At 30.1% G+C, this 20,437-nt stretch overlaps 2 protein-coding genes across 3 annotated transcripts in view; one reads left to right on the top strand and one right to left on the bottom strand.

Annotated features, from left to right (window-relative positions):
* LOC106679003 (probable chitinase 2) overlaps positions 1 to 17,279 on the top strand; it is a 26,030-nt gene extending 8,751 nt beyond the window's left edge. For both annotated transcript variants that reach the window (XM_014417906.3, XM_014417905.3), the window contains 8 exons: positions 2,895 to 2,992; positions 5,061 to 5,246; positions 10,001 to 10,160; positions 10,277 to 10,364; positions 10,921 to 11,127; positions 14,863 to 15,051; positions 15,735 to 15,860; positions 16,831 to 17,279. In XM_014417906.3, the coding sequence (XP_014273392.1) occupies positions 2,923 to 2,992; positions 5,061 to 5,246; positions 10,001 to 10,160; positions 10,277 to 10,364; positions 10,921 to 11,127; positions 14,863 to 15,051; positions 15,735 to 15,860; positions 16,831 to 17,193 (1,389 nt within the window). In that variant the 5' untranslated portion in view covers positions 2,895 to 2,922 and the 3' untranslated portion in view covers positions 17,194 to 17,279. The remainder of the gene's footprint in view (positions 1 to 2,894; positions 2,993 to 5,060; positions 5,247 to 10,000; positions 10,161 to 10,276; positions 10,365 to 10,920; positions 11,128 to 14,862; positions 15,052 to 15,734; positions 15,861 to 16,830) is intronic.
* Positions 17,280 to 19,740: 2,461 nt separating this feature from the next.
* foi (fear-of-intimacy) overlaps positions 19,741 to 20,437 on the bottom strand; it is a 39,882-nt gene continuing 39,185 nt past the window's right edge. The window contains exon 16 of the transcript XR_010844965.1: positions 19,741 to 20,432. The gene's annotated coding sequence lies outside the window, so the exon portion shown is untranslated. The remainder of the gene's footprint in view (positions 20,433 to 20,437) is intronic.

Here is a 20,437-nt window from a genome sequence, read left to right as displayed (position 1 = left end):
ACAATTGAAAAGGAATAGTATACAAACAAATTTAGAATTATACAAAATATTGAATTAAATCATAATTGATAAAAAAATTGATAACTGATAATTGAATAGTACAAAATTTTAATTGATTGATAATCGTGGAATTGGATGGTAGTAGATTGAAAACAGTGACAGATGAAATATAATATCATGTAGGTTAGATGATATGTACGATATAAGATATGCAAGTAGTGTATAAAAAACTGAAAAAATAAATAAATAAATTGAATCTACAAATTGAACCCTATCACAGACAATGAAATATATTTTTTAAATATAAATTTATCAAAATTTTAATTGATCTGATGAATATAAATTACACTAATTATCCATCCATCAACATGATATTAAACAATGATACTCTTTATTTAATATGTTTTTAACCCATGACTTCTTGCCCTACAGTATCATTTAACAATACCCCTCTTATTCCTGTCGAACAGATCCGTTACTTAAGACTAAATCTGGACAAACGACTGACATGGAATCCTCACACAAGACTAAAAAGACAAGAAACTCCTTGTCGATTTCGACTGTTACAACATTTACTAGACAAACAGTCTAAATTGCCAATCCATTACAAAAGACTGATCTACATGACTGTTATAAGGCCTATCTGGACATACGGAGTTGAGCTTCAAATTCCACTCGTATCCAATCCTTTATTCTTAAAAACTAACAACATTAGAAAATCTAAAAGATCATCAATTAAAGTACAGTAAATTTGCTAAAATGTAAGCCCTAATAGAGTTACTTACGTTCAATAGTTCTCGAAATATAGATTTTTAAAAAGGAACATTTCATAAAAATGTACTGAAAGATCAGTAGTTAGTTAATTTATTTTGAATAATCTATATCTCAAAAACCATTTGACGTATAGATGTCTATTAGCACTCAAATTAAAGCTAGTTTAATGAGCTATAAAGAAGTTTATGACCTTTATCTTCGTACGAGTAGTAGTTTTCTTGAAATTTTCTAAAATAAATTGATTTATAGTTGTTCGGACAAATTTTTATTTGCCAAATTTATATTCATATGTGAATATCATAAAAAAATACTAATCCTACGAAGAAAAAGTTATAAACTATTTTATAGTAAATTTAACTAGCTTTAGTTTGAGTTCTGGCAGATATCTGTACGTCCAATGTTTTCTGAAATTAAGTTTTTCATAAATCAAACTTATTGTCCGAACAACAATAAATCAATTTATTTCAGCAAATATCATGAAAACTACTATTCCTATGAAGCTAAAGGTCATAAACTACTTTATAGATCATTAAACTAGCTTTAATTTGAGTGCTAATAGACATCTGTACATCACATAGTTCCTGAGATAAAAATTTCTCAAAATAAATTAACTAACTACTGATATTTCAGTACATTTTTATGAAATGTTACCTTTTAAAAAGCTATATCTCGAGAACTATTGGACGTAAGTAGCTCTATTAGGGCTAATATTTCAGAAAATTTACTCTTCTTTAAATAATGTTCTTATAGATTTTCTCTTGTTGTTGGTAGTTTTAAAGATATAGAACTCCGAATGAAAAATTAATGTTTTTTTTTAACGTTTTGAAACAGCCGCCATTTTTTATTCCTCCTACCTATACTTGGCAGACTCATCAACTTTAACTAGTAATTATACCTAGTTTTCATTAAAGTAATAAAAAATTGGAGTGATATAACTGCCGTTTTTTTCTTCCCGGCTCTTGTACTATATGGAACGGTTGGAGTGAAGACGTAATTTTACCGTTCCATACCATCTCAATGTAATGTGACGTCAGTCATTGCAGTAAACATTATTTAAGATGCGCCTACAATAATAACAATGGACGTATTTATTTATATGGGACTTGTTAATTCAAATTCCTGAGGTTTTAAGTTATTTTCTTATTATGCTTAGAGCTCATTGTCCATTTGAATACCAAAGAAGTATAAGAATCCCATTAATTATTCCTGTTCTCCACAAGTCCTTGACAAACAAGAAAGGTATGTCAATTAATATTTATAACAATGCAAAGAATCTTGAATTCTTCTGGTGTTTTGCTTAGATTTTATTAACCTCTCGACCTTTACCGGGTAACTTCTTCAAGCTTGATAAGTTGATTCTCTCACTTACATGCTACATTTTACCCCTGCAAAGTATATGGGAATTATGGATCATTGATTAAAGTAATGGATAGCCAGAAAAAATTGGATTATGAAGATGTATTATAATTACTCTATAGAACTGTTAAAACAATTGTAAAAGTTGGTTATTAGATTATATGGTTCTGACTTCAATTGAAGATATGAGAGGTACACTTTACCAGAAGTCCTCGGCAATGCTTCAATTGAAGATATGAGAGGTACTCGATACCAGAAGTCCTCGGCAATGCTTCTTCATACAGTTGGAGATGAATTGACGGGATGAGTCTTACGGGAACTAGCCGTAAATCCTCGCAGGACGAAAACTTCACTCCGTAAGGAACTAGTCTAGCAGTTGTGAAAAGGGTTAGCAAGTCCTACGGGAACTAGCTGTAGGTTCTCACGAAAGGAATAAAAGGTATAGAATAGAGATGAGAGCCATTTGTAACATGTGGACTGCAGCGGCCAGAGGGGTTGACTTTTATTTCTGTGGTGGCCCCCACGAAATGGAAACTTGAAGGGTCAAGTTGATGTATGGCCACCATGGTGTTAGAATAGGGTACATAAATATTATATTGAACATTTATGTATTATATAAGATAAAATAATCTATTCTATCTGTGAAAGATCATATGAAGAGTTAATGTGACAAAATATTCAATTTTCATTAACAAGAATAACTCAAAATATTTATAATACTTTAAAATCTATTGATTGATACTTTTTTTTGTTTGTTTTTTTAGTGTCCATACAAAAAACAACTATTGAGAAATGGGATTATTTTTTAAATTATTTTTTTGCTTTTTGGCTGTATTGCTTTGTAATGTCGACTTCATTGAGGGTAAGTAATTTAGCATATGATAAAAATTTATTTATCAGAATAACAAAGTTTATTTTTTCAATACTAAAATGTTTATCTATATTTAGGTAGAAAATTTGATCAGTTTAATGTAATTATCATTCAATAACTACTCAATCAATCCATTAGCTCTTCAATGGCTACGATTTGGTTTCTTGGATGTTAGTTTTTTTCAGTTGGCCACCTGAACTAGCCTTCTCCACACCTCCCTTTCTTATGCTACTGCATTCCAGCTTGCTCTTTCATTCAAAAAGATAAAAGTCCAATCTTTGTTCAGGTGTATATCAACCTGATTTTTAACCTCCTTCTTGCCAAATCTTGTTGTGCCCTGATGGATTGATTCAGCCACATGCCCTGCAAATCTTAACATTCTTGCCTTCGTATCATGATACATTAATTGTCCAATCTCTTCAAGCAATTCAATGTTCATTCTTCTCATCCATGTATTAAGGCTCTGATCCCGGAGCCTCAAGGCTCCTTCAGCATTCTTTGCAAAGAGAAGAATGCTCTGTTTGCGCATGTTCTAACTGAAGATTATGCACACTGATCTATCTCAGTCAATTGGTCATTTAGTGAAGTTATTATGTAGCGAAGGTGTATGAAACTGTCTGTTTTTGGAACTGCATTGCCATTCATGCAGATATTGTTATTGAGGATTTTTTGGCTCACATTATAAACTTTCTTCACTTACTTACAATCAAATTCTTAGAGAGTCTCTTCAGATTCTCTTGATTGCTTCTGAGGACTACAATATCATCCACCTATGCTAGGATTTAATTTTCTTCTTCTTCTTCTGTGTTCTTACCTTAGATGGCCAGATCAGGGATTAAAATGTTCATTTCATCCAGATTTAGTCATAATGGGAAGTAAGTGCGTGGAATTTTATTTTCCATCTGCTTCCTGTGAGCGATGGGACTATTTGCACTTTGTAGTTGAACTCCTCCAACTTCAGTAGTCATTGAAGGGTAAGATCCTGAATAACTTCTACAGTGGTTCCACTTCTCTCCAACTCCACCTGTAGATATCTGCTCATGGGCTCATCCAGCTCTTACTATCTTCGGTCTCATGCCAGTGAAGCTGCTGCCCAACACCAGGGATGTTTTTATGACTCCCTGGGCTAGATTGCCATGTTTGGAAAAAATATGGCAACCTTGTGCAGGGTGCAACTTAAGTCACACAAGGACGGTATAGGGAAGGTGAAGGGTTTTGTTTCTCCTTAACTGTACCCCCAGCATTAGAGAAGGACCAATCACCGAGATGTACCCTAGGTAAAGTTCCTAACACCTTGGCCCCAAATTTTATTCTGACATGCAGAATTGAGCATTTTTTATTTCTTCTAATTGCCTTTTCAAGGACTTAGTTGAACAGCATTGGTGAGCAATCTCCATGTCTCAGACCTTTTCTTTTCTAACTTCAGATACTTCTCCTTATATTGGGACTCTACATTTAGGATCATTTGTATGCGTTTATGTCAATCTTACCAACTTCCTAGGGGCATCTAGTTCAGTCATGATGTTCCTGACACATCGACAAATAAGGGGTGCACATTTGGATCAACTATGAGTGCTATGACAACACTAATATATGGAACCCTTCTTTAGAACAGGACAGACGAAGCCTGTGTTTCAGGCCTCTGGTATTCTTTCCTCTTCCCATATTTTCTGAATTTGTTTGAATACCTTGCCCCTTAGAGGTTGTCCACCATCTTTGAGCAGTTCTGATAGTAGACTGCCCATCTCATCTGTCCAACTATTTCCATAACTCCATGTCTTTGCCTTCTGTGAGTTTTCCTTGGTTGAGAAACTCTTGGAAATGTTTGTATGTTTATATTGATATATATTAAAATCAGAATGGAATTATTGAATTTACAATAGTTAAAGAACTATTTACATTACAAAGTTTACTTTGTTATGTTTATTTTGTTGTTAACATTACAACATTCCCCTATATCATATAGGATATCAAAACAAAGCATATTACACTTTATCTAAAATACTCGAAATATCTACAGTACTTTTATTTCTTAATATATATAAAATATGCATTTCAGCAAAAAAACCGACAGTGGTCTGTTATGTGGCAGCATGGGCCTCCTATAGAGGAAAGTTTAATATAAAAGATTCAGACGCACAGCATTGCACGCATGTTATTTATGCCTTCATGAGGATAAATGAAAACACGAGTGAAATTAGAAGTGCTGATCCTTTGTTAGACTTTGAAGAAAACAATGGCAAAGGTATGTTCTTCTAACTTTTTATTTTTTTTGGGTGAATTGAATAATTGTGAAAGGGTGAAATTTGAGGAGCAGAAATGAGAAAGAAAAATAGGAATGAATGAAACATTTGTATTTGTTGTACAGACCGAAATGGATTGTAAAAGGAAACTGTAGGGGGGGGGGGGATTGTTTATTATATCTTATTATTATTTCTCTTTTTTTTCTGATTATACCATGTATGTGTAATTTATATATGTCCGATTACGGATTGATAAGTATGTTGTGTGAGATAGCAACCTAATGTATTTAGGCAGCATAGATAAATAAAGTATTTCTCTCTCTCTCTCTCTCTACTTATATAAAAAATAGAGAAACCTAATTCTTGGGTTATTTGATACAGAAGTAGTGTTTCTTGACCAATCTTCTTGCAAAGCTATCAACAACCAGTTTTTTCCTTCACCCATTGAAGGAGCTAGTACGAATATTCCCGAATCTCGCAAGTAAAATTTAGACACATCATGATGAAATTTTTGAAAATCTTAAAAAGAAAAGAAAATTTATTTCTAAGTGAAACAATACCTTAAAGTGCAGGAGAATTTGGACCAAAATTTACGAACTTGTTTGTGAATTAAGTTATAGTAAGAGAAATGCCTTTTAGGGGTTATAGGGCAGGTTATGTTTGAAAAAAAATTCCTTACAAATAAAAAAGAACAATATAAAACGGCAAATCATCCATTAGAAATTGAATAAAAGTAAATAAAAATAATTTTCTCATTATAGATCATGTGCACAAAGAAAAAAAAAAACATAAAAGGAAGATGGTACAAGGCTAAAAAAGATTCAAATAACTAAAATAATTTTAATTATATTATTTCAAAAATTTTTGAGACAAGCTAATATTTATTAAATAAATCAAATTTATATCCAAATCCGTCTCAACACTTTATTTTTTCATTAGTCCAACGTTTCGGCCTTTCTAGCCATCTTCAGGGACATCTTCAATACAAAAATCCTTCTCACATTAATTTATAATTTCTATTGCAGGCTATTCTGCCCAGGTCATTTTCTTTATTCAAAGTTCAAAACCTCTTTATTTAAAATTTAAAAACATTAACATTTATTTTTTCTATAAGATTATCAACAGTATAAAACACAACACCATATAACAAACCATTTATCTTATATAATAAATGTTAATGTTTTTAAATTTTAAATAAAGAGGTTTTGAACTTTGAATAAAGAAAATGACCTGGGCAGAATAGCCTGCAATAGAAATTATAAATTAATGTGAGAAGGATTTTTGTATTGAAGATGTCCCTGAAGATGGCTAGAAAGTCGAAACGTTGGACTAATGAAAAAATAAAGTGTTGAGACGGATTTGGATATAAATTTGATTTATTTAATAACTAAAATAATGTCAAATTTAGTATATTTTCTTTTCTTCACCATATTATATTAATTGTATTTTTTTTTGTATTAATCTATACATATATTTATATAATTTCTCCCCCTTAGAATGTATATTATCATTTAGTGTCAGCCTACATTTAATATTATCTTTACTTTAACATTATTTAATATCTTTTGCTTTCAAATGTAACATATTTATTAACTTTCAACTCCCCACTACTCTAAGTACCCTATTGGTACTTCGCATCTGCCTTTAGCTTACTCTTGTGCCAAGTTCCATTCATTAAGGTGTACATCCAATTTTTTTTTCATAATCATTATTTTATTCTTTTTTCCCTTATCCTCCATCTTTTAGTGTGTACTGTATTTTTGTACATCTTTTTTATCTACATTTTTTTGTTTATTATTATTTCTGTTTTCATTAATTGACTAATACTTTTTCTAATTCTTGTTTATTTATACTTTTCATGGCACATCTAATTGCTCATTTTTATATATATTTTCACATAGTTTAAATCATATTTAACTATACATTAGTTTAGTTTTATTTCATGTTATCCATTATGTTACATTGTCACATTATTTTAGTTATTTGTATCTTTTGTAGCCCTGATGAAGCCCTGCAAAGTGAGGCGAAATATTGGCTCATAATAAATAGTTTAATTACTATTTGAGTTCTTTTGATCAGACCTGACCCATCTTCCTTTTATATATTACAAACTGTCAGTCAACAAAAAAACAAAATGACTTTTAATTTCACAGTAGAATTGGGGACTCTGCTGTGGATGAACTCTTTGTAATATCATCTTGTTGATGAGCGCTGGGTAGTAGATACAACCATAACAGAGTTAGCCAGACTGGGCTATTGATTCTGTTTAGGCAGCCTGAACCTGTATTGTACTATGTAGACAACAACTGGCCAAGAAATATTTACATTTATCAAATATATAATAACATAATGTATGGTGGCTTGATGGTGTGATAAAAATAATAATAATATTTATGAGGAGAATATAGTCCGGGATGTGGTCAGTAAATAACAAATAAGTTGAGAGAACTTACTTAATAGTGCCAACATTTCGGCCAGAGTTTCTAGCCTTCATCAGGGCTAAGAACAAAGAACAAGATAGCAACCAATGATTACAAAAAAAAAAAAATTATACTAAATCTGTTGGCAGTTTCCTAGAGGAAGGACAGATAATAGGCAAAATTTCATAAAACTTCCTTAAGGTAAACTAAAAAAAATTAAAAATCTATTCATTGGTTGTTATCTTGCTCTTTGTTTTCAGCCCTGATGAAAGCTAGAAACTCTGGCTGAAATGTAGGCATTATTAAATGAGTTCTCTCGACTCTTTTATTATTTATTATTATTTACTGACCGCATATATATTATCTGCAGTCGATTATCTTCTCATCATTAATAATAATAATAATTATGAGAGATAGTTGACCGTGGATGATGAACGAGGAGAAGATGGTTGGGGGTGCGGTCAATGATAAACACAAATAAGTTGGATTAACCTATTTTAATGTGCCAACGTTTCAACTAGAGTTTCTAGCCTTCTTCAGGGCTAAAAACAGAACAAGATAACAACCACAGTAAGTATAGAAAAATAAAAAAGAAAGTATAAACAGAATAATTTTACACATGAAATGAATAATTTTACAAAATAGAATGTATACATAGGTAATTAAAAAAGTGTGTAAAATAACATAATTAAGGAAATGAAATAAAAATGAGGATATATTGTAATAATTTTATTTATTAAAAATAAAATAAAAAAGAATTTTTATTCTTTTTATAATTTTTTTCAAATATAAAAGATACTTGGGTTCAAGTTAAGAACTTTAATATCAAATAGATAATAGAATTATATTTAACTTGTATAATATAAAAAGACTCTTAATCTCAGGGCGTGTTGTTACTAGACAATCAGAACAGGCATTTACAATAATTAAATTTAAAATCTATTTTACACATGTATCTAACTTTATGTATACAAAAACTAACCAAGCTCTACGATCTTCCTTTGATGATTTCTTTTTTCTTATTGTTCTTTCCTAGCGTCCAAAATGGCTTCCTTCTTGACAGAAATTGATGAGGACCTCTTCATACTGTCCCTTTATAGGGACGTCATACTGGACCTTTCTCTTCTCTGTCCAGACAACCACTGTTCCCTCCAAAAACAAAACCTGCCTTGAGGTTACATGTAAACATCGATTTTCGCACAACAGTTAGGGATTTTTCCAAATGATTTACTTTTTGAATATTATTCATTTGCACTATTTCTTGATTTCTATTTTTCCTTTAATTTTCTATATTTTCAATTATGAGGGGACAAGTTAAATAGTTTTTATGATATTTGAATCTGCTCAATGTGGCCTTGATTCAACGTACCGCCATCTTGGTTTTGTTGTTGTATCACGAAGTTATTATAAACAATGAAACTTGGTTAGCTTGCATTTTGGATAAACAAAACAAATGAACAATATTAAAATGATACATAAAATAAAACATATTATAAACCCTTTATACATCAAAATATATTATTTACTCAAAAAGAGCATATTACAATATAATGCAAAGAAGTATGAACATATTAGTTATTATTAATTTAAAAATTGAAATATGAAAAGAAAATGAAAATTGTGAGGAAGAAAATATATGTAACAATAATAGATGATAAAGAGGCAAAATACAAGTAAAGTATACCAAGAAATGAATAGAAAAAAAAAAATTCTGAAAACACCAATAATAATATAGTGAACAAAACTTATAATGCGGGTAAGGAAAATGGATAAAAGTGGAGAAAATAAGGTGTAAGAGTAAAATAAAGAAAGGGGAAAGAAAACAAAAAAAAGAATAAAAACGAACCTGTTCGCTGGATAATCAAACGCCTAATAGATACTGCGATAATGACGGCCAAACTCTGAATTAAAAAGGCCGTTACAAGAATGACTAAGTGTTTTAATAATAATAATAAATTTTTATGAGGTTCAAAATACATTATATTAATTTTATTAAACATGTTAGCATCAACAGTGGGTCTTAATTTTTTCTCGCACTTCCTTAATTTTTTTTTTCAGTTTTTAACACCATGCATACTTCTACAGCCCCCCCCCCCCCAAATCGAGTTAGAGGATTGAAAATTCATAATTGATTCTATCAGAAATAAGAGAAATGCCTTTTAAGGTTTTTTTATTTTTCTAAAATTTTAAAGGTTTTTCATACCACCACAGTCCCTGCAGATTGAGTTAGGGATAAGGATATCTGTATGGAATTTGAGTTAATGTTTGGAAATAAAAAAATCAATTTTTCTTTCATAATAGTTTCTGATAAATGAATTTTAAATTTCTCATTAAAGGTCAGCTGAAAGAATTGAGTGTTCTGAAAACTCGTAATCCAAACATCAAAATACTTGCAAGTGTTGGAGGATATTTAGAGGGCACGGTCAAGTTTTCTGAAGTTGCAAGAACTTCTTCAATGAAAAACACTTTCATCAACAGTCTTATTAAGTTCATAAGGTATTTCAAGTTAATTTTTAGTTTTACATATTGATTATTTATAACTCTGTTTATATTTATTAATAATTTATCTTCACTTCTCAATATAATTTTTAAACTCTTTATTGAATATTCAGGGATTGGAATCTGGATGGTATTGACATCTGTTGGCAGTTTCCTGGAGGAAGGACAGATGATAGGCAAAACTTTATAAAACTTCTAAAGGTAAACCAATGTCAAATTATTGCATGTCAAGTTTATTTAATTGGAATAATAAATTGAATGTTTAAATAAAATCAAATGTATCCAAATTAAAGTCACAAAACATTCTTTATTTCCTTAAAAGTCCAAAGTTTTGGCCAATTCGGTCATCCTCATAATTAAATCCCGATAATTGCGATGTAGTATTATGCCTTGACCATTTCAAATATTGTGTTGTGCAAAGTAATTAGATTCCATTCTTATTATTATTTTATAACTATAATGAAGTAAATATTCTTTATTTTTATGCAATATTACTTTCATTTTTTGCATTTTGAGAAGAATAAAATTTTAAAAATCACTTGTGTGATGCAAAAAAGAGTGACACTTCAAAGAGATAATGAAAAGTTATTAATAATTATTTAATTTCATAAATTATTATTGATTTGAATTTCATTATTATTCCAAGAAAAACTTAATTCTATTCTTCTTTTCATATCACTGATTCATCTTCTTCTAAATATTACCATCTACTAATTTATGGCTCATTTAATAATTCAATTGTACAAAATGATTTCAGGATATCAAAAGGGTATTTGAGCCCGAGGGATGGATTCTCACAGTTCACATAATTGCCCATCGTCATAGAATATATGATGGCTACGATGTGAAAGCAATCTCCCAGGTTGTCGATTATATCAACTTAGCAGCTGTAGAGTATCACGGACCATGGAAAAAAACTACAGGAATCATGGCTCCTTTAAATTCTTCAAATGAAAATAGTGTTGTAAGTATGTCTCTGGCTCATATCACAATGCCATGTATGCTAAACCTCCCCTTAATAAGCGAGCAATCTAACACAGAAAGTATTTTTCAAATAAAACTGATAGTTCCTGAAATTAGTGCATTCAAAAAACTCTCTAACTGTATAAAATATAGGGTTGGCAAATAAGTCCTTTCGCTTTTTGTATTCATGTTTAGTTTATAATAGGTCACATTTTTCTGATTCAATTAATCCCAACAGAGGATTGTTATCCTATTTGTAATATGTAAATAGTTATGTCTGTTGACACTTGTTAAGATTAGGTCAGATTGTGTTTGTGGTCCAATTGAGAAGATGAATGGAAATATTGTGCATTATAGGCATATTTTGCTTTATTACTTCAAAAAAGGAAAGCGAGCTGTAGAGGCACATAAAAAAATAAGCGGGGTCTATGGGAATGATGTGTTAACAGCGCGTGTACTAAAATTGATTTACTAAGTTTCAAGCAAGGAATTTTAACATAAACGACATATCCCGACCTGGTCGCAAGAAATTGAAACCATTGATGTTAAGGCGATAGCCGATCAAAATCCATCCCAATCAGTGTGAGACATTGCAGAGGTCCTAGACATATCACATACAAGCGTGGGATTTCAAGGGTGTGATTTTTTATGAGCTGTTGCCACAAGGTGTATCGATCGATTCCACTCTATACTACTCACAATTAACTAAATTGGATGAATTGATTTGAAGAAAACGCCCAGAACTGGCAAATCAAAAGGGTATCAGCTTCCATCATGACAACGCTTGGACCCACACTTCGTTAGTTACCTGCAATAAATTGTTAGCCCTTGCATGGGATCTTTTGCCCCATCCTCCCTATTCACCGGACCTTGCTCCTAGTGACTACTACTTATTCCGGTCTCTACAGAATTCCTTAAGTGGAAAACGGTTTCGAAACAAACAGCGTGTCAGGGAGCACTTTTTCACTAATAAATCACAGACATTCTATGAATATAGGATTATTCAGCTGTTGGAGAGATAGGGTAAGGTAATCGAAAATAATGGACATTATATTGTAAATTAAAATAACTGAAAGGACTTATTTGCCAATCCTATATTATAAAAAACCTTGTGTTATTTTATGATATATTTTTCATGATTATTACTAATGAAATTTTAAATTAAAAATAATATACACCTGACAAAAGGTTTCGTTTATGGAAACAAATAATGGTGTGAACCCCAAAGACCCATAAAGGGTGTGGGTTCAGTACTTAGTAAGAAAGCAATGTTTTTAGAACAGCGGTTATGCAAGGAGGTGATTTTTCTTGATCACGTTCAACCACCTTTTTTCTTACTTACTACCCACTTTATGAGGCAGGGTGGATCTCAGGAAGGCTCTATAACCCGCATGGTTGACTCACAGCTGAAGTGTAACAGAAAATAAATATCTGCCCTGCCGGATTCGAACCGGGTCCTTGGAGTTAGTAGCATTGTACCTTACCAGTGCCACCGCGCTCCCTATTTATGAAAATAACATTACATAAATTGATAACATACAACTATATCATTATACAAATTGATTGATTTTCAAATAAAAAATATATCATTTATTTTTTCAAAATAATTTACTTTGTTCATTTAGAAATTTCGGCAATAATTTGGAGTAAAAAAAAAACAAGGTGTAATTGAATACCATTTTTTACTATTAAGAACCAATTTTTAAAAAAATATAAACTTAGAAATGAGAGTAAAAATACTTGATGTATGACATATCCCATTAGTTATTATCCAACTGTTGTATCAAAGCGAAATCCTTATTTGATTTTTCTATATCTTCGATACGGTCTCTTATACTTATATTTTACAAAACATAATTTAGTCAATACCACTTATTTAATTGTATTGTTTGTTTTAACCATTTTTATTACAGTTTATTATTAAAATAAGTTCAATTTAGTATAAAAAACAGGCAATCGAATTAACAACTCCTTTATATCACTTCAAAATGGCCTCGCATTTGTATGTGTCATAATACAGAAATGAGGAGAAGCATAAGTACCAGCTAATAAAAAGTATTAGAAGAACTGACCTATTTCCTGTTGTCAACCAAGGCTACCTATATTAGTTATCAATTGAACGGTTTATTAAAATTAATTTCAATTTCATTGGACATAAATTTATATTGAAAATAAAACATTATGAGCTCCTTATTTTATATGCATTTATATTAATGTTTTATCAGTTATCACAGATGAATATTTTAAGTTATCCCAATCAACTTTACTGATGCAGGCAGTGGACTTTCCCTATCAGTGACCTTGAGTAATTTAAGATCTTTAAATTTAAATATTTATTACAAAAAATTATTTTAAAATTTTAAATCAAATAATATTTCCCGGGACTGCTTTACAAACTCGTACATACTTTCTCATCTGATCCTTTCTCTCCAATAGATTATTCCAAGTAAACCACAATAGTTCCTATTCATTCCTCTATTCTCAGTCTTCTGGTGTTCCTCTGGGTAGTATCCTCGGTCCTATCCTCAACACCGTTTATACAGCTGACATCCTAACTAATCCTCACCACATATGTCGACACATATGTGCTCACAGTTAATAATAACCCTTTGATTCCATCCCAAACTCTCCAATCCCATATCACAGCCCTCGAAGAATGGTGTCGTAATTGGAGAATTAAAATAAATCCCAACGTATCCCATCAAATCACCTTTACCCTTCATCAAAAAACTACCAATTGCCCTAAAGTATCCTTTAATAATGTTGCTCTTACCCCTATCAAACAGATGCATACATGCATACATGCAGGACATACAGATTTGAGCTTCAAATTCCTTTCGTATCCAATCCTTACAATCCAAAATCCTTCGTAAAATCATCAATGCTCCTTAATATGTCACAAATAAAATCATACATAAAGACCTTAATGTTCCATATGTAACCAAACTAGCCCGAACTAGATATCATTCCTTCTGTTATAAACTCCCTAACCATCCAACCCCACTAGTTTTTAACCTTGCTTCCTCTTCCATTCCTAACAATTCTTGAGGCGCCTGAAAAGAAGACGTCCATCAGACCTGCCTATGTAAAAACATCATTAGAGTGCTACCAATGGGAAGTTTCTCTACACGCCTGTATCACTCCATTATAGACTTAAATCAAATTTACTGAATGTATCATTATGTACAGTTGTAAATTTCAATAAAGATTTAACAAAAAAAATAATAATACTTAAATCATGTTACTATGGATTTTAACATACTATTTAATTATAAAGTGCATCTGAATGCACATTAATGCATACAAGAATTCAATTTAATGAGGAAATTATCTATAAGCTATAAATAATTATAAGCTCAAAATTACAAAACAAATCTTCAATTTTTTAATTCTTATTCACCCCAAAACATTTGATTGTGACAGAAATATAATTATTACATTCTCCTATACATAATATTTAATAGAATAATGATCTAATTTTATCAAATAAATTTTTATTTTATTTTTTGGCCTTTACTAATGTCTATATTTTGTTCATGGCAACAATTTATATTTTTTTAATAGTTATATCATCTTGTAAAATGTAAAGATGTAAAATATCTTTACAATATATGCCCAACTTATAAACTAATTCTTAGCATTGTTCTCAACTATTGTAAAGAAATTTTGTTTTGTTACAGACCATTTTCGTTAAGAACTTGAAACTAAATGATTATTTTTTTTTTTATAATTTCAGACATATATGGTTGATTTGATAGTGAAAAGAGGTGCAATTGCTAGCAAAATATTATTAGGACTCCCTACTTATGGCCATGCCTACATCACTAAGGAGAAAATTAGAAGTGACAAATATCTTGGACTAACCTCCGATGAAGCGTATGCATCGCCATGGACTAATGAACGAGGAATAATAGCCTACAATGAGGTATTAACTTCAACGCATTTGGTTTGCAATAAAAACAAATTTTCAATGAGCCCTTATAAGCAATGCTTCCCTATTTTTAACCTAATAGTTTGCATAATTTTTTAATATTCTTACCATTATCTATTTTATATTTATACTATTTTATTTCTTCCTTTCTTTCATTTGTATATAATTTTCTTTTCACTTATATTTAAATAATTTTAACCCTACCTTAATTTACCTTTTGTATTTTAACCTACATTGCCAAAATATTTTTAGTTGCTTTTGTATCTTTTTAGCCCTGAAGAAGCTCTACAAAGTGGGGTGAAGTATCAGCAAATAAATTGTTAACTTTTTCTTTTTCTTGTGACCGCACCCCTCTGAAAATCTTCTTCATAATTTGAATTAATACGGTCAATTATTTATATATATGAAAAGTCATCTAATTTGGGAAATGAAATAAAATTGATATCAATTAGTGAAGGCTATTAAAAATAATTGTACAAGATAAACATAATTTATCAGAAATCTGAGACAGTCTTGAATGACCACTTCAGAATCTCTGTTGCCCAACAATGAAAAGCGATTAATTTATTTTAACCATTTTAGAAAGAAATAACTATATATCACAAACATTATCTTATTCACCTGTTTATATTTCTGTCCTAGAACATATTTTATTGAAACTGAATTTTTAATTATAGATGTGCATCAATCTGAAAAATAGTAGCGGTTGGACTGAAATATTTGATGAAAATTCTTCCACTCCTATTGCTTACAAGGACAACATATTCATCAGTTTTGACAATAAAAAGAGTTTGATTGAAAAGGTAAACCACTTTAACATATTTAAAATATTAATAGTTTGATTGAAAAGGTAAACCACTTTAACATATTTAAAATATTAATAGTTTGACTGAAAAGGTAAACCACTTTCACAAATTTAAAATATTACTATATATAGTCGGATTGAAATGCTAAACCATTTTCACAAATTAACCAAGTTTCATTTTGCATATTTGATGATAAATGCATATATTTTCATATTTAGACTGTTTCGGTTTTTAAGAAAATTGATATAATAAATTAAAATGCAAAAAAGAAGTCGAAATTCGAGAATAAAATTGAATGTTCATCTAGTACAAAACATCATGAATGCTGATGCTCGTAAGCACCTGTCCTTTGAAATTTGCCGAAATTGAGAGGCGACCCTTTTTGAGAGCGAAAATCTCCATAAGCATGTGGATTATGAAAAACAGTCCCCAGAGCTGGATTAGATTTCAATAGAAACGGAAACCATAAAAAATCAAATCTACCTCTTTAGACACATCACCGGGGCCTGGTAGTGTTTTGTGATCTGTACAATCAAGTTTTTTGATAGTTCATACCATTAAAACAATTATGGATGGAGATAATGCTGAAGGTGGCCTATGTACCAGCACTATTTCGTTAGGCAAAGGAGATATGAATAATGTATCTGCCATGAGGTCTATCATAATGTACTCCATTACACACTGAATTAAAATTTTTGATTAATTAAACTGTTATTCTAGTTTATTTGAAGACACAAAATATCTATATTTAATAAATAGTAAGCTTTACTTCTTAAGTGTTTTTCAGACTATCACATAATAAAGTCATAATAGTTCAACTGAACAATGAGCTAAAGTAAGATTTAATCTAAAAATAAAAAAAATCTTGTAAATCGATTTTTTCAAGTCAGGTTTTTGAATTATGTCAGTATTACATTGAGGTGTAGTATTTAATAAAGAAATTAATGTATTTTATTCTTCTTTTAAGGCAAAATTGGTCAACTCTTACCATCTAGGAGGTATCATGTTATGGTCATTAGATATGGACGATTTCAGCGGCCAATGTCATAATAAAAAATACCCGATGCTTTCTGCTGTAACCGATTATCTTATCAGCGAAGCAGAAAATGCTTCTAATCAAGACAACACCCAATTTAGTACTCCAGATAGCAAAAAAATTAATCTAAATACGTTTGAATCCACAGATGACCAACTTAATCTAAATTCATCTCAACCGAAAGAGGGTAAAGACACATCACCAAATAAAGGTGGAAATCAAGTGAACAAAGTTCAAACTGTTAATATTATAACAATGTTAATATCCTATATTTTTTATATGATGTCTTTATAAGCTAATCAGTAGAACAAGTTGTATATTTTATAATATTTTTATAGTTTTGTATTATTTTGAAAAAAAAAATTTATTTATTTGTTAAATTTTTTTATCCATCCTTTTGAGATCAGTCAAATCATATACGATATAACTTAACTATATATCTCTGTCCAAGTTCAATAGTGCAACAACTAAAAAATGGTTATTTTGAGATATGTATGTAATATTAGCAATAAGGGTATAATCTATAAAGTAAAATACAGAATCATAGTAAAATATGTCATAAAATATAAGTAAAAAAAATATTTCAAGATACTACAGTATTGAACTGTATAGATTAATGTTATGATTACATGCATATCTCTAAATAGCCATTTTTTTTAGATGCTACTCTGTTTAGCTGGGACACCTATACATATATATGTATTTGAATATATAGTTATATATATAATACTATATATAAATATGATATGTTGTAACAGAAGTAAAAAAGTGATAATTGTACCTGATAACGAATATCTCTGGCATTACCTTGTCTTTACATATCTATTAAACTCCCATCTTAATAAACACAGTATATTCAAAGATTATTTTTAGGATTTCTACACTGCCATCAAGAAAACGCTCATTATTATAATACTGCTAAAATCCATCAAATGCAGCATTATGGATTTTTTAAAATGTTTAATACCTTAAAATGCAGTATATTTGTCAATTTTTCATAAAACATGGTAACTGACAAAATGAAATCAATATAAATATATATATTTTCTCAGTAAATGTCACCATGAAAAAATTCGGTGTCTTTTTTTTAATAATTAAAACTATATTTCTGTTTTTTTCAATATTATTATTCATTGTTCTGCATTGATGATAGTGGTTAATCACCCAGTTTAGTTCAAGACCAGCTCCATTCAAAATTTCAATTTCAATTTCCAAAAACCTAAAATTATTGAAGCAGTGAATCTGCTGTGAAATAATCATGGATGTTAGTTATTTCGATACAAATAGTTAAAACTCCTCAAAACTGATCGGCATGTCAATGGGAAGTTTTTTCGCTTTCCTAAAAATTTTCTAAATTTGGATGAAGATGGTTTTGAAGCTACTTTACCTCATATCAAAGCTTGCCAAAAAGATTTAGCTTGCTATTAATAAGTCAACAATTGAGACTATATAATCGCTAATTTTGATTTATTCTTAGTTTTACGTTTATCGTTGCCCACGCTCAGCGGAGAAGGGGTGAGTTAAAGTCAAATAAAAAAAATATAATCGCAAAAGAAAAAAAACAAAACAATAAAGAATAAATTACTCCTCAGGCGCCACGTTATCTTTCTTGGAAATAACGAAAATCCCGAAGCATTATGCCACAATATAACTAAAATATACCACTATATAAACAATTGTTGAATATGACCACTGGCGAATATCTTTACATGTAGATAACAGGAAACCTAGGGGTGTTACCTACCTACCTGTTGAATTATCGTAATATTCCGTGAACAACAAAAAAAAAAACATAAGTAAATTAACAAGTTGAAAGCAGAGAAAGAACAACTGAATTATATGTACAAAAGTTTAATAATAGGAAAAAATATATATACAGAGAATGAAAAAGAAAAAAAAAGAATTCTTATCAATTAATAAAACAATTAAAACTAATAGGTTGACTTAACCTTAATAACTATATTTACATTATTATCCAATAGTATGAAAGTGAATATAAAATAAAAAAAAACAAGATAAAATTTAGATCAAACCCCACGTAGTCCTCCACTTCTATTGTTAATGATCGTCTATTGAAGTAAACACCATAATTTTGAAAAACAAAACATATATGACAACATTTCTCACATGGTGATATTCCTCTTCAAACAGTACAGACAGAGGGCCTTTAAACTATTACCACTTCACATTGAACAATCGTAATGTTGCATGTTCCAAAATGAAACTGTCACCTTCACAAAACCAAAACTCACTCGTCTGAACATACGAGTTCCCAGAATCAAACTGTCGCCTTCACAAAACCAAAACTCACTCGTCTGAACATACGAGTTCCCAGAATCAAACTGTCGCCTTCACAAAACCAAAACTCACTCGTCTGAACATACGAGTTCCCAGAATCAAACTGTCGCCTTCACAAAACCAAAACTCACTCGTCTGAACATACGAGTTCCCAGAATCAAACTGTCGCCTTCACAAAACCAAAACTCACTCGTCTGAACATACAAGTTCCCAGAATCAAACTGTCGCCTTCACTCAAACAAAACACACAGGTCTCAAACATATCGCTGTGTTTTGTTTTCACCATGACAACCATAACACCTCTTGTCTGAACAGATCTAGCCAGTGTTTTTATTTCACCATGACAACCATAACACCCCTAGTCTAAGTAGATATCGCCAGTGTTTTTATTTCACCATGGCAACCCTAACACCTGTTCCAACAGGATTTAAAACTAATAAAAAACAGGACTTTGATATTAGTATTGAGTCCAATTGGAACAAAGCTATTATGAACAACTCCCACATGATACATTAATTCTTAATGTTAAAGGAATCAATGAGATAGATATTGGAAAGATTTGTATTTATGGTATTAAAGTACAATTTGTAAATCTTGTAGACACTAGAATAAATATTATTCTAAATTAAACTTTTAAGTTGAGACACCGAGAAGAGTAAATACATTTGTTACAAATGTTCTGCTAAGTGTAATCTAGACCATTCTTTAATACTTTCATAAATTAAAAATAATTTTAAGTATAAATAATTAATTTAAATGAATACACTTCAAAAGTGGAAACATTTTTGTTCGACAAAAAACTAATTAAAAAAAAAAATACTAGTTACAACAAAAAAGTACAAATCTAAAAAAAAAATCAAATAAATTATGAGAAATAGAAAAAAAATCAAAAAGTAAACTATAAAAAATATTAAGTCAACAAAACTCTACTAAGTACATACATAAAATTGTCAATTTCTTTCTTTGTTATAACTAAAAAAAAAAAAATATTGATAAAATAAATGGCAACATATACAGTTTTAATATAATTCCTCCATTATATATATATAAATAGACAACTTGCAGTCAGACGCTAATACAAAAGCTTAAGTTGCCTTTCCATCTTTGTGTTGAAATATAAAATATGGAATTTTACAATAAAAAAACAATTATTTACACCAATACACAAATCTCTGAAATACTTATTACATTCAATTCTAACATAATTATTCTAAATTTTTTTTTTTTTTTTTTTACTTTT

This window comes from Halyomorpha halys, unplaced genomic scaffold (genome assembly GCF_000696795.3).
Source record: "Halyomorpha halys isolate HHAL.00 unplaced genomic scaffold, Hhal_1.1 Scaffold171.1, whole genome shotgun sequence".
Lineage (NCBI taxonomy): Eukaryota > Metazoa > Arthropoda > Insecta > Hemiptera > Pentatomidae > Halyomorpha > Halyomorpha halys.
This window is presented reverse-complemented; position numbering and strand designations above follow the sequence as displayed.